This window comes from Opisthocomus hoazin, chromosome 5 (genome assembly GCF_030867145.1).
Source record: "Opisthocomus hoazin isolate bOpiHoa1 chromosome 5, bOpiHoa1.hap1, whole genome shotgun sequence".
NCBI classification, from domain to species: domain Eukaryota; kingdom Metazoa; phylum Chordata; class Aves; order Opisthocomiformes; family Opisthocomidae; genus Opisthocomus; species Opisthocomus hoazin.
Genome location: NC_134418.1, coordinates 50,286,697 through 50,301,446, shown reverse-complemented (window position 1 = coordinate 50,301,446; position 14,750 = coordinate 50,286,697). Strand labels below are relative to the sequence as shown.

At 39.6% G+C, this 14,750-nt stretch overlaps 1 protein-coding gene across 9 annotated transcripts in view; it reads right to left on the bottom strand.

Moving 5' to 3' along the window:
• Positions 1-14,750, bottom strand: part of PTPN13 (protein tyrosine phosphatase non-receptor type 13) — a 131,323-nt gene that overhangs the window by 38,528 nt on the left and 78,045 nt on the right. For 8 of the 9 annotated variants that reach the window (XM_075421203.1, XM_075421202.1, XM_075421206.1 and 5 more), the window contains 8 exons: positions 10,354-10,573; positions 8,802-8,876; positions 8,518-8,692; positions 6,544-6,697; positions 6,251-6,389; positions 5,711-5,863; positions 4,197-4,379; positions 3,489-3,651 (listed from right to left, as the gene is read on the bottom strand). In XM_075421203.1, coding sequence (XP_075277318.1) covers positions 3,489-3,651; positions 4,197-4,379; positions 5,711-5,863; positions 6,251-6,389; positions 6,544-6,697; positions 8,518-8,692; positions 8,802-8,876; positions 10,354-10,573 — 1,262 coding nt within the window. Of the gene's footprint in view, positions 1-3,488; positions 3,652-4,196; positions 4,380-5,710; positions 5,864-6,250; positions 6,390-6,543; positions 6,698-8,517; positions 8,693-8,801; positions 8,877-10,353; positions 10,574-13,398; positions 13,585-14,750 lie in introns of those variants that run through there. The other variant, XM_075421211.1, reaches the window with a different exon arrangement.

Here is a 14,750-nt window from a genome sequence, read left to right as displayed (position 1 = left end):
AAGCTGCTTCAGGAAGCTGGACTAACTCAAAAAGAAAACACTACTTATTGGTACACATCATCCATTAGCTTTACTAAATGTTGAAGTATTCACCATTAAAGAGTGTATTTGGCAAATGCAACCTCAGCACTGCCATTCCCAAAGACATTCCTTCCTCTAATACCTAGGGCAGCAATTAACTGCAACAATAACTCATGCTTTCTCTATAACAGGCATACAGATTGAGATTGAGAAGATTTAGTTGTGGAAAATTTTTTGTTTTGTCCTTTTTAAAGATGAATTAGTATACAGCTACCACCTCCTTACCAACACTAAATACCTCCTCTCGCCATAGCCACCAGATAGACTAGACGAGCTATGCAAAAATGGTTTTGCTCTATCAGACCAGAGATCCACAAATCTCAGTTTCCTGACTGACAGAAGCTATCAATGACACTTGGTCTTGTTGTGTTCCCATCCTGGGAAAGAGTACGGTAATAAAATATTTCACAATCTCTTCTCTGGACACCATACTTGCCCTCTGCGAACACCAAGCAGGATTTCCCTATGGATTTCAGATTAACACTTTCACATCATTATCTATATAAATATCAGACACTTTCACATCTTCTGCCAACCTCTTAACTGAAAATTGTCATGTGCTCAAAATTCATCCTTTGTAAGGCTGACTTAACCCTCACTTAATCTTCGTGGATTTCTACACGGCCTTTCAGGAATCCAAACATCCATCCTAACACTCAGTGCTTGGTTCTGTTCACTGCATAGTCACAGAAGTTGTGCAAAAAAAGAAGCCATCATTCCTCATGTTATAGCTTATCTCCTTTCTTACGTGCCATAAAATTGCTAGTATTTTTTCTTTATTTTTCAACTTTTGTGTTTCATGTCTTTCTATTCATGAAGAAAAAAATGTTATTCAAGAGGCACTTTCCTTTTATTTTCCAAGCCTAATTCTTTCTATTACATTTACATGTGTTAAAATTATTTCTCCCAGGTCACTGACAACATTGTGTAACAAGTGAAAAACACGTCATGGTACATGACCGCAGCTATAAAGTGCTCTTCCTTATGCCTCCATCCTCCGTTGTTATGTTCCATGAAAATTTGTTCACCGTCAACTATGCATGCCAGGCCTTCTTCCTTGCCTCAAAATATTTTCTCCATTCACTGGCTGAAATCAAGGTGAGTCTTGTAAGACACTGTAATGCTGTATTTCTAAAGAATCTTCTGAAGTCTGCTACTCCACCCCATGAACACTGCAAGCAGTATGGGCACATGCTTGTGTTCACTGTCCTGTTAACCCAGAATCAGTCCTTAAGTAAGGAACCTTCAAAACATACACTTCCTGTGGTGATCAGCCTTGAGTTAATAATATTGTCACCTGCCCTTTTCTTTACCGTTTTGCTGAGTGCATCCAACCACCAGTTTTTACTGACATTTTAAGTGCTTGGGGGGGGGTGGGGGGAAATACTTGATTCTTCTGCAGGCCAAGAATAATGCTTCCCAAACACCGCCTGGGATTTCACTGCTCTAACAAAAGAAAAGTGGTACTTTTAATTATTATGCTGTTTTGACAAGCTGCTTCATCACTGTTTTCTCTTACCTGTACTTTCTCTTTTTAAAAATATTATTCTAGTAACTCTATTGCTATATGTGTGTATATATATATATGCAGGAAAGAGGAACATAGCTAATCAATCTAGATAAGTTATGACAAAAGCAAACATTTTGTTTGATTTGGTTTTACTTTAAATAACCAGGTGTAATGGAATTAACCATAGTACTAATTTATTGGCTTCTGATTATGAATGACTGATGAAATTTGAGACCTGCAAGTGACCTGCACTGCACAGAAGCAAACTATTATTTTCCAGTGTCCTGGTTTCAGCTGGATAGTTAATTTTCTTTCTGGTAGCTGGTGTACTGCTGTGTTTTCAATTTGGGATGAAAATAATGTTGATAACGTACTGATGTTTCTAGTTGTTGTAAGGCAGTCAAGGATTTTTTCAGCTTCTCATGGCCTGCCAGGTGCACAATAAACTGGGAGGGCACACAGCTGGGACAGCTGGCCCCAACTGGCCAAAGGGATATTCCATACCATATGATGTCATGCGCAGTATATAACCTGGGGGAGTTGGCCCAGGAGCAGCAATTGTTGCTTGGGGACAGGCTGGGTATCATTCATCAGGTGGTGAGCAATTGCTTTTGTGCATCACTTGTCTTGTACATATTAATATTATTATTATTATCTCTTCCTTTGTTTTCCTATTAAACTGCCTTCATCTCAGCTCACGAGTTTTTACTTTTTTCCTATTCTCCTCCCCATCCCACAGCGGGGGAGGAGGGGAATGAGCAAGCTGTTGTCCGGTGCTTAGCTGCAGGCTGGAGTTAAACCACAGCATCCAGATTCCCAAAGCACAACACATACTGCGTCTGTAAGAGCAGCCAAATTTGCCTAGCCGAGAAAGTCTTTCATGTACTGCTTTTCTTTGCAAGTCAGGATAAGCAAGGACTAAGTTAGAGAATGGCACACAGACTTTAAGTCACTTGGTCCTGTTTCTCTGCACTAAGCTGGCTGAGCCCAACACAACAGAAAAAGGGCTGCATAGTTGCCACATGCTTTTCTCCCCCCCCCCCCTTTTTTTTTTTATTAAATTAGAGATCACAATCTCAACAGCAATGGGGTCAAACTCCAACCCAGCTACACCGGTGAAAGTCTGGATTAACAACAACTGGAATGTAGACAGATAAAAACAGGGCACAAAGAAAGAATGAGCAGGCAGACTGACCAAAATAGCAAATCCAGGCTGTGCTGAAGGCCAGCGAAGCGAGCTCTGCTCCACATAGTGAAGTAATTAGTACAGAGGGTTTTTTTCAATTATTGCATTCTCCAATTAATATTTTCTAACTATAAAGAACACCTTTACATTTCCTATTATACAAATTTGACAGAAATTCTGAAAAAACTGACTAGCATCAGCGTTGTTCCTTACCGGGTCCACCAAATATTAGGTGGAATAGACAGCTAACCCACAGCTTACAGATATAGCATCATGAAATGCTCCCTATTGTATTTGCCCTCGCATGACCATACCATGGTATCTGTAATTCCACATTATCAAACCAACTCACTTCATTTTAAGCAAAAGGAAAAAATTCTATTATTGAAATACCTTCAAGTTCTTGCTGAAAAAAGCCAAAAGCCATTAATCAAACAGGAAAATACTATTACTGACCTATTTTTAGATTCTTTTTATTTTAGAAGAGCTGCTGTGTGCCAGCTCTGTGATCTGCCAACTCTTTTTTTTTCCCTTTAAACAAAACCTAAACAAACTTAGCTAGCAGATTCTCTTTATAGTATAAACCCTTCAAATGTAGAGCTACATATATGTAGCACTCAGCAAAATTGCTGAAGCTCAAGTTCAGTTTTTCTCCTTACAAAAATACATATAGATTGCTACTAAAAACCAACACAGCATCACAGTCCTTACCTATGTCCTGAGTGTCTTGGTTGCTCTGCCTGGTTCTCATTTGGAGTTGGAACTTATGCTGGGAAGAGCAGAGATGCAAAAGGTACTGGCAAGTCTTACTATTGCCAGTCTGAAATGCATGCTTGATACCATCTGATGTGTTCTGCAAAGTTATTTTCTTCTTCTACACAATGGAGAAATAAAAAGTTGAAGATCATGATTTCTTCTAGCCTGCCAAGAATTTTGTATTTGCTTGTGCACAGTTACAGCATTCAAACTTTCCTGAAGCAAAATGCACTGATGGGAGAGGTTTCTGTTAAGCAGAGGTTGAAAGTAATTTGAGATTTACAAAGCAGCACTTTAAAACTACTTCCAGGCTAGCTGAGATGGTACTTTATTATTCTTTAATCTGTCTCTGTTTCTGCTGATTAAGACAGGGCAGCCACATTTCACATCAATACAGATTTGCCAAAACAAACGTGCTAAACTCTCTTCTGAGGATGGAACCTCAGCAGCATAAAATGCAAGCTAAGAAAAAAAAATATTTAAAACATCAAAACTCCTATTTCAGTTCCATAATACAACACAGCTCAGCCACAGAAAATGTAGTCAGATTACACTGTAAAACAGCAGCTTAATTTGCAAAAATAAAAAGTGCACAAAACCAGTATCTGAAGATAGAAAAATGTAGACATGTACACACAGATAGACGAAAAGAGACCAACTTACACTAAAGGATATTTTCTTTGTCTCTCTCCACGGGAAGCGTAGTACAGGTGTGCGGGCACCATTGTGAACTTCAAAAATAACAACTCCTTTGGAGCACACTCCCAGAAGGATACCTGTTTGTGATCTCTTCTCGGGCAACACATGATGAAGATGAACCCCATATTCTGTGAGCCTCTGACACAACTGTACAGATCAATGCAATGAAATTGCTAAGAATATGAAGTTAAGGCTATTACAAGTTTATTACACCTCTACATAAATATTTTAATATATGCATGTGTGTGTGTATGTATGTGTATATATATATGTATATGGATTTTAGAAAAAAAGATTCCTCTCTGCCTGGTGATTCCAGTTACAGAGTCTACAGATGTCGCAACAGAGACACATCAGCTGCTCTAGAGCATTGTAAATCTTGGTATTATCTCCTGACCTGCCAAACACTACAGCTAACAGAACAGAAGCATGGATCAAGAACACCTGTCAGTAAATCAAACTTGCACAAAACAACTGTTGACAATAAACAGTAACTAGCCAGATGCACTTGTTATTGATACATTTCTTAAACACAGAATTAGATTAACACTGCAATTCTGTGATGACATTAAGGCAACATAACTGCCAAAAGACGCAGTTTCACTCTGCACTCCCAGTCGCTCATTCCTGCTGTTTCTTCAGTTCTGGCATAAGGGACCGATGTAATGAGGGAACTTAACCCCTCTCCCCACCCCATACCCAGTCAAGACAAGGTTTAGCTAGGATCAAGTCCCCTATGGTTAAGTTACAAGAACATTTCCACCAAATGAGCAACAGCCTTAAAAGGGGCAAAGTCAGTTGAGTGCTTCTTCTACTACCTCCTCAAAGAGATGGTGGAATTAGTGTGATTGTGGAACTACAGTGTGATGGTTATCTAGTATCTCAGCAGGAAACCATCACCCCCTGAACTCATTTGCAGCCATCGTATCAAGGCAGGACCTGATCATTATCTCATGAGCAACAGCAGCAAAACCCATAACTCTATTTCTTAATCGGTCCTTTTAGAATAAACCAAATATACCTGTGATTATAGTTGTCCTATCATCTTACATAGTACCTACATAAGGAAGTCCGCTGGGTAACACTTCTGACTTGCTTCATACCAAGCACCATAAACAGTACTAGCTGTAACAGAAATTTTCAAAAATTTTTTTTTTTCCTCAACAGAATGACAAAGGATGTAGGGAATGCAGGGTGTGCTGCCTCACAATCATAGCTTCCTTTAGAGTAAACACAGGGGATTAAGAGCTGCTTTTAACTACTTTGAGCTAAAGCAGGAAGACTACTGATTGGAAAAAAAAGTGAAATGACTTCCTTCCCACCTATTACGATTTCATTTCACTTGTAATAATGTTGAGAAAATCTTTTCAGCGTTATTCAGAACCTGAGCTGTTTTCCTGTGCTTTCACTTGAAGACCATGCACCCATATTCCCACAACGAAGTGACAGATTACAGAAGCAAACTGCTGCCTACTTACCTTCAAAAATTCTAATTCTGTCTCTTTTTCAGATGCACCCACATAACTGCTATGCAATTTTGGCAGCTCTTCCTTGATGTAGGACAGATCTAGATTCTCCATCACTCTAGCTGGGACATAGTGTTCTAGTCTGAAATACGACATGCCATGCACCTACAACACAAAACATTTCTGAGATGGTATCTCCATATACTATTCTATGAGCACGAAAGAAGCATAAATATTCATTCTACAGAAAATCACACATTACAACTAAGGGGAGGGATTCAGAATCTCAGCCCTGACCCTGAGCTTAACTTCTTATATGGTTTCTTCCTATTCAAGCCTGACTATTTCCACTGAAGAGAGAGGGTTCAACAGCCAGATCTCGAACTAGATTATGCAACAGCCCTACATTAGACTAAAAGAAAACTTGCCCACAGCATATCAGCTGAGCTTCCAGTCCAGAGCAGAGCTGTGAAGCATGTATGGCAGCTCAAAGTCCATTCTTTAATTAAGCAGCAAGAACACAGTTTCTCAAAGGTCAAATTGATGGTGTACCTCTGCCTGGTAATCTCCATACTCGGCTTGAAGAGCTAGGGATGCTAATAATAAGGCTGTCTCATCATCACAGTGCATCCTGTCTTCCAGGATGTCCTTCCGCAACTGTAGATAATACTGGTGACAGGTCAACGTATGCCTAGAACACGGGAAAAAAAACAAAAATTACAAAAAACCCCACACCATCTTCGGTACTCTTCCTGTTATAGCAAATCTCCAGTATTTGATTAATATCCAATTTCTGTCCATAAATTTAGGTCTTAAGGAGTGAAAAGAAAATTTTATACACTTACTGTATAAGACTGATATCATCCACAAAAAACTTTATGCGAAAAAACAGAGAAAAGATGACAGGGGGCTTGTTCTTTTTCTTCGGTTCGTCTTTCCATCCTTCTGGAGCTACTTTACTTAGCTTTACGTCAGGATCAACGAAGAAAAATTCATTGTCTGCCATGAATGTTAAAAAGAAGCACATGGGTAAAAACATTAAAATCGAAGATTTTCTGCAGCTAGAGGATCAAGACCAGATTCACAATTCTGAAATTTGGTTTCGAACATCAAGGTTTTCTGTTGACTAACAATGGTTCATAAGCACAACAGCTAATAAAGTGAACACTGTATAAGGGCAGAAGAAATAATTTTACAGGTATCCCAAAGACACCAGTGAAAAAACCAAGAAAACAATTACCTTCTGTGATAGCCACAAAATAGGGTTTCTTTGTGGCTGAGGCCAACTGCATGAGTTTCCAGAAGGCCAAATGCCGGGTCCTGCACTTGGGTCACAACCACCCCATGCAACGCTACAGGCTTGGGGAGGAGTGGCTGGAAAGATGCCTGGTGGAAAAGGACCTTGGGGTGTTGGTTGACAGCCGGCTGAACATGAGCCAGCAGCGTGCCCAGGTGGCCAAGAAGGCCAATGGCATCTGGCTTGTATCAGGAACAGTGTGGCCAGCAGGAGTAAGGAGGTGATTGTGTACCTGTACTCGGCACTGGTGAGGCCGCACCTCGAGTACTGCGTTCAGTTTTGGGCTCCTCACTACAAGAAAGACATTGAGGTGCTAGAGCGCGTCCAGAGAAGGGCAATGAGGCTGGTGAGGGGTCTGGAGAACAAGTCTTATAAGGAGTGACTAAAGGAACTGGTGCTGTTTAGTCTGGAGAAGAGGAAGCTGAGGGGAGACCTTACTGCTCTCTACAACTACCTGACAGGAGGTTGTAGTGAGGCAGGCGTCGGTGTCTTCTCCCAGGTAACTAGCGATAGGATAAGAGGCAATGGCCTCAAGCTGCATCAGGGGAGGTTTAGATTGGATATTAGGAAAAATTTCTTTACTGAAAAGAGTGGTCAGACATTGGAATAGGCTGCCCAGGGAGGTGGTGAAGTCCCCATCCCTGGAGGTGTTCAAAAAATGCTTAGATCTGGCACTTCAGGATATGGTTTAGTAGGAATGGTGGTGTTGGGCAGACGGTTGGACTTGATGATCTTAGAGGTCTTTTCCAACCTATGATTTTATGATTCTTTAAAATTTCAAATTTCTTATCCCATAGGAAATCCAAAACCTATCATTCCTTCCCTCCCTTACTACTTCTGTCCCATTTATATATCTGCAAAATGTTTTCCAGGCTTTCTGAACTGCCAAGAGCAACGGGAGCCTGCCATGGATAGAGTAAACTCTTGCGCTGCTAAGGGCTTCTATCTCACATCAATATTCTGAGAACTACAGCTCTGCAACAGCCTGTGAGATATGCCAACAGGAAACCTGGGTCAGAACATGCTAGTTCTGCCACAATGACCTTCTATCCAGCGCGAAAAAACAGTCCAACTTCTGATCTATTTTAGTAGTGAAAAATTAACCGTCTAGGAGCAAATTCAGTTTTCTTAAGGCAACTCCCTCTAAACAAGGGGTCCTCCCGCACATACCAATGGGTCTACCTCCACAAGATGCTGCAACATTGCCTGGGGCACATTAACAGAACCCAAACCCTTTGAGGTCCTCTGAGAAGTACGAGTCAGACTGAAGGCAGCAAACAGCGGGGAAGAAAACTCAGCAACCAAAGAGAAAATGCTGCTGAAGATAAGCTGATACTCAGGCAAACATAGAATTTAATTGTGCGAAGCTGTTCTTCATCAAGGAATGTATTTTGCCTCAATACAAGAGAACGTAACTCCAAGTAAATGCTTTGTAGATGCCAGGCAGTTTATCTTTTCTCAACACCATGTAGCTAATTCTTCACATTCTATACCTGTCAACACATCAAATCTTTATTCTTACCTCTTAAAGTAGCCAATCCAAACAAGTGATGCTCCACCAAGCCAATATGGGCAACGACCATATCAAAGACATCTTTACATATCGTTTTGGTATCACAGGTGAGCTCTAGCTTCTGCCCACTTAGCAGCATCACATTTACTTTTCGCCTGGTGTCATCATTCTTCCCTTTCTTAGTCTGCATTTTGTGAAATAAAACAACCCAACATTCACACCTGTGATAAAAGCGCGTTTGCTGGTTTAACATACTTCCACTGCCACTGACTGCTGAATAGCCCCTTTCTTACCAAGATAGACTTTGGTAGATCCAAGGAGATGAATGGCTCAATCGTCATTTTCACAAACTCAGGGCCAAAGAAATTCTGCAAATCACAGGAGTAAGAATGAATACTATGTTGCTGGAACAAACTAAGGCACAGTTAACTCCTGCCCTGCAAATGCCACAGAGGAACCAAAGGCCGAAACTAGAAAATTGTACTGAATACTTCCGATGAGCTGTTAAGTCTAAAGAACCTGATTTTGCCAGCATGCATGCCAGATACCACTGACAAGCTACTCTGTTGGTGACATTATTACTCTGCATATTCTCCTTCCTTTGCTGGGCAAAAAGCCAACACTAATATTATTTGCCTTCCTTTAAAATACAGGGTGTGGGTTGCATATTGGGACCATCTGGGCTTATCTCAGTAAGCAACTGCCTGACATTATTAAGGTTTTCTGCATTGGTGGCAATTCCACCTTGACAAATCTCTGCGGGATACACAAGTCTCGTCTCCCGAAGGCTGGAATGTTTCAGTCTAACTATCTGTTGGGTTCAAGCAAAGATCGTGGCCAATTTCTGTCTGCCTGTAGACAAATAAATGTTGTTCACCCCGTAAATTATAGGAGGTTACCTGTCCAAACTGTTGCAGGAAGTCCTCTGCGCCATACCCACTTCAATACCACATTAAAAAAAGTGGCCCAAGATTCATCTTTTGAGCGAAAACCTTCATTGGCTACTGCCTACTACATACCATGTACTACATGTAAAGCTTCTGCACATAAACCTCTTAAAGGGCCTGGGGGAAACCAGTCTGGTTAGTTTGAGCCTACATGAACTAACTGGTCAGATTACTATGGACTGGAGACAGATATAGGAACTACTACCCCAGATTAGGACAGCAATTTCACCTGAGTTTTGTTCAACTTTTCCCATCCTTAAAAAAAAAATTCCAATTCACTGAAAGCAGCAGAGGGCATCAAGCCATCATCTCTTCTAAACACCAGCCACTCTATTTACCTATACCTCTGTCTCCCTCTTTCTTTGCAATCTTCTATTTCACCCACGTAACAAGACAGCTGGGAAAGAAAAGGGGAGTTTGCATGGTGATTCTGGATAAACCCACGGGCCAAATGAATCCTCTCTGCCTTTCTTTACCTTCTCAACTTGTTAATTTAATAACCTTTGATGCTGGTGGGATACATCCACATTCCACTAAGAGAAACAAATGCAAACTGAAATGGTTGAAAACTCCAAAGAATACAGGAGAAAACTACACCTTACCTTCATCAGAATGCTACAATGTTTAATTGATGCAATCTTTAGTTAAGGCTTGCTGTCTGTTTTAGCATCTCTTGACACTGCTTTAGGCTATGTAGCAACTAATCACACAGAACCTCAGAGGTTTACCCTGTGAGAGTAGGTCTTTCCTATTAGGGCAGCACCAAACACTTAGTATTTAATCTGCTTATGACTGTTTAGTACAGGACCCAGTTTATGAATTCCACGTATTAGAGTTTCAGTCAAGCCACCGCTCTGTTTCAATGAAAATAAGAGCCCATCTGAGATGAGTGCATTACCCTCAGTTTTCTCTGTGTCATGGCTGTTTCCAGGGCTATTTCTCTCAGCGGATCTCTGGTGATGTCAAGCATTGAGGACTTCATTGCATCTCCTGTGTAGAGGTTAGGTCGGGACTGCCTGAGAGCCATTCTAGCTTGCAGCTGCATCATTTCTTCTTCCTGACGCTTTAGCATCGCTTCTTGACTTACTAGATTGCCTTCAAATGGTGCTTCATGTTGCCTACGGTATAGTCAGAGGGGATGAAAGATATTAGCAGGTATGCCTAAGACATTCTGCTGCTTTAAGCACTTATCGAAGTGTGGAAACCCAGAACACAAGCATTACTTATCAAATTCTACATTAAACAACACTTTTTCAGCAGCCAGGAGGTTAGCACTCTACAGTGATCCATCAATATAGAAAATGAGCAAACACACCAAGTTTCTACAGCTGCCTGTCATTTATTCATATGAAAATAAAGGCTCAATGGCAGTCTAAAGAATATTTGACAGTACAAACAGTGAATCAGTACAAAACCCGTGAAACCACAGGAGGAAGAAAAATATCAGTGTTTTGAAACTATCTTAATTTCTCTGTTCAAGCAGGGACTGTGAAAAGACATGCTCAAAAACATGTCGTTACAGAAAAAACTAAAATAATAGTGTACTTCATGTAAGTAAAAATTGCTCCAGTCACTCTCTCTGTAGCTAGTCTTTATGAACACAGCACCATTATTTATTCCTTGATTTTTCCTAAGCAGTAATATAGCTTGAAATATTTATAGAAATATTTTATATGTATCAACACCCTACATACTAAATTCTTCTAAATATCACACTCTAATGCTTTCATCATCTTCTTTTCCTGAAAAAAAAAAATCCCTTTTCTTTTAAATTCCTAAGAATGACTTGGTTGATACACAGCCACCAGAAAAAAGCAGAGTCTAAACTAATAAGCTGAAGGACAGAAAAGAAAAAAAAAAAAAAAAAAAAAAGAGAGAGAAAAACAAATGAAAAATCCCACCAGTATTTCTGAAAAACACAGCAACCTATCCTCCAGTTCTTTCTTAGCAGGTATAGATCTCAAATGTCCTACATATTTTATTCTCTGTGGAAGGAAAGAAATCCATGTCCCATTTTGGGTGAACAAAAGCCACTTTTCATTTCAAAATCAGATTAGGAAATGCAAAGAAAGGAGAAATCCAAGAAATATAACACCAATTTCCATGCCCCTCCCTCTGTCCCATGCTTACAGAAAAAACCCTAAACCAAATATAATCCAATCAAGGCCTCTTTAGAAATCCTAAAACAAGAAAAAACAATATTCTCCTTCTGTTAAGGTAACTATACAGAGGCATTTTTTAAATGCAAATGGAGAGGGGAAACTAACAAGACTTTCATCCACCAAAAAAACACTTGCAGCAATTATAAGCTAAGTGTTAGTTTAGATGGTATGCTAGAATAATGAAAAACATGAAAGAGCAAAGAAAGTGTTTTGAAGCCTGCATATCATTGCACTGAAGTTTAGGAATACAGACAACTGTAGAGTGCATCCTGCATTGACATTAATGTACAGCCCTCTGTAGTAAAAGGTAATCTAGAGACTTTTAAAGACATTAAATTTATATGCTCATTTTTTAAAAGAAGCTAAAGATATGTTTGGTGAATGACAAATCAGTCAGCAAACTAAGTGAAAATGCACCTCACCAGACAGTACAGTTGTCTACGCTAACTGGTGGACATAATTTCAAATATTTTTTTCATCTTTTTACAGCAAAGTTTCTAATGAATTTCAACAGCTGAAACAGTGCACCACATTCTCTTAATTTTTTTAATACTAAATTTTCATTGGTTAGAATACAAAACCAGCATTAAAATAAGAAAAGTTATGTTATCATGAGACTCCAAACAATGAAGCGCCACTAATGTGCCACAAGCTGACCAAAACAATGCTGAAATTCCTTGAATGGAATTTCAGGGAAGATCTAGAGTAGTTACAGAAAAATGTATTAATATAAGGCCATTCCTAATCCTTTCCATTGTGCAGAGCTTTCATAGCATTGCTTCCCTTCTTCTTCCTCTGCTCCCTTCTGCAACAGACTTAATAATGTGCACCTAAAAGGACAAAGTAATGAGAAAAGGCCTCAGACCTGCAAAGACCTGTGCACATGCTTAGCTTTTCATCAAGAGGAAGCTTATTAATATCGTCACATGTGGGAATATTCACTATGAACTAAGTTAAACACACCCATGAGTGCCTTTCAGATCAAGGTCTAAGGATGGGCTCCGAAATAACAAAAACTAAACACTTTCTGAACATAAATACCTATGAATTATCAAAGATGATATGAAAGAGACGGACATGTTGCAACTGGCTGTATCTGAAAACGCTTGCTAATGTGAAAACGCCTACTGGAGAAGAAAATTTTGCCTTTTTAGCAACATACAGCCCTGTACAATAGAAGCAACCATAAGTTACTGTGTAAAGTATTATCATTATGGTGGTTTATCATCTTCATTGACATGTATTAGTTTGACTGAAAATGGGGGTGGGTGTGGGGTGTCTAGGGAGGAAGCTCAAAAACCTTACGGTTTAAAGTTTTCCTAACAGTATGTAAGCACTGTCACCAACCAGAAATCAGCATGCTTCAGCATCCTGGGTAACTAACTCCGGCTTGGTCAGGCTGTCAATTTTCTATGAAGGGTATCAGCATGATTCACTCTTTAGATTCCAAGACAAGGAATGCATCTCTCTTTCTACAGAAGAGAAGATACTGTTGACAGATACAGGTAGAGCTCTTCTGTGAAGTTCAGAATATGCAAGTATTATCACTCCAACAAAAAAAATATCCAAATTACATTCTTCACAGATAACATCAAAGAAGCGTGCTTCCTATGGTACTTCATCAAACAAGTACTTGGCTGCTACTCTGTATTTTCATCAATGTCTGACTTCAAACCAGAATCTCACAGTTACTTATTAACCTGAAGACAGTAGGTGAGCGGTCACCTGGAAGGTGACTATAAAAGAGGGAAGCAAACTAACTCCTCACCTAATGTACTTACCAAGAAATTAGCAGGCATTGGATCAGAGAAGGAAGTTGAAAGAAGGGAAGCAGATAGGCATTGTCTAATGATTTGTAGAGTGGAAAGGTCAGGGATAGATTGAGAAAGACGGACACCTTTTGCTAAGGTAGGAAGGATATGTAAATGAAATCTAGTGGAAGGAAAAGGCAACAGAACGAAGAGATCCGTGTCAGCTGCTCCTCCTAGAGAGAAAAAGGAAGAAACAGTAAAGGAAGACAAGTGAAAAGGAAAAAAGGGACAAAAATAAGAAATATGGGAAGCAAAGAGGAAACACAGACACAAATATCCATTGCCATGAGGAAGGCATTCCAAGAATTTTACAGATAACAAGAGTCACAGACCACAGGAAGGGTATGAGTACACTCTGAGTGTACTACTGAAAAATCTGTGCCTTCTGTAAGTTTAAGAGAAGGCTAGCCCACCCAAACAGCACAAGTTGCATTGGCTGCTAACTCTGAACAGCTTCAACTGTCTTTTTTTAATATTGGCGGCAGACATTCAAATCCTCCTGTTTGATTTACAATTCAGCCTCTAAGAACATGCCACAGGAGCAGTAAATTTAATATGTATTGAAGTACAGATGATATCTCTGAACACAGAGATAAATACTGAAACATGTTCCCAAGTGCTGATGGAATTCAAGTAATGGATTAAGTTGCATATACTTCCCCAAACCCTGAAATCAAACGATGAGCCATAAAATGTAAACTCTGAGAATCTGCTCCTTGGAACTACTTGTTAACAAGAGCTTTACTTTGAGAGCTTATGCTTCTAAAGTTATAAAAGCCATGGTCTTCTGCAACACAGGACATTTTAAAGCAGCAACATGCAACGTTCTGAATAAAAATATTAAGTTACTTTCTTAGAAATCTCCCTGCTTAAGTAGCTACCATCTTTGATGGTATTCCCTTTTACACTTGCTAGCACTGGAAAGTTTTAACAGCTGTTGGAAAAGGACAGAGTGTACACTGTTTTCTATTCAGTCCACATAATTAACAGAGATATTATCCAAGTATTATTTTAGGACCAAATTTTGCTCGTGGCTCCTTTTCTGTTTCTCGATAGGTCTACAAAAAGCTAGTAAAACTAGCTTTCAGGAGTTCAGCCTCATTTTTCTGTCTTGGGTATACTTACTAGTCTGGCACTTAGATTAAAAATTATAATGATAAAAAATAATCAGAAGAAAGCTTTTTCATCTTATGAAAATGGGGGAACAATTACGAAAATCAGTAAAGAATTATCTGTGGTACCCTACCACGACATCTTCGTGCAAGTGCAGAGGGGTATCATTTAGCAAAGGCACAGAGAGGAGGCTAAGCAGAAACAAGAGA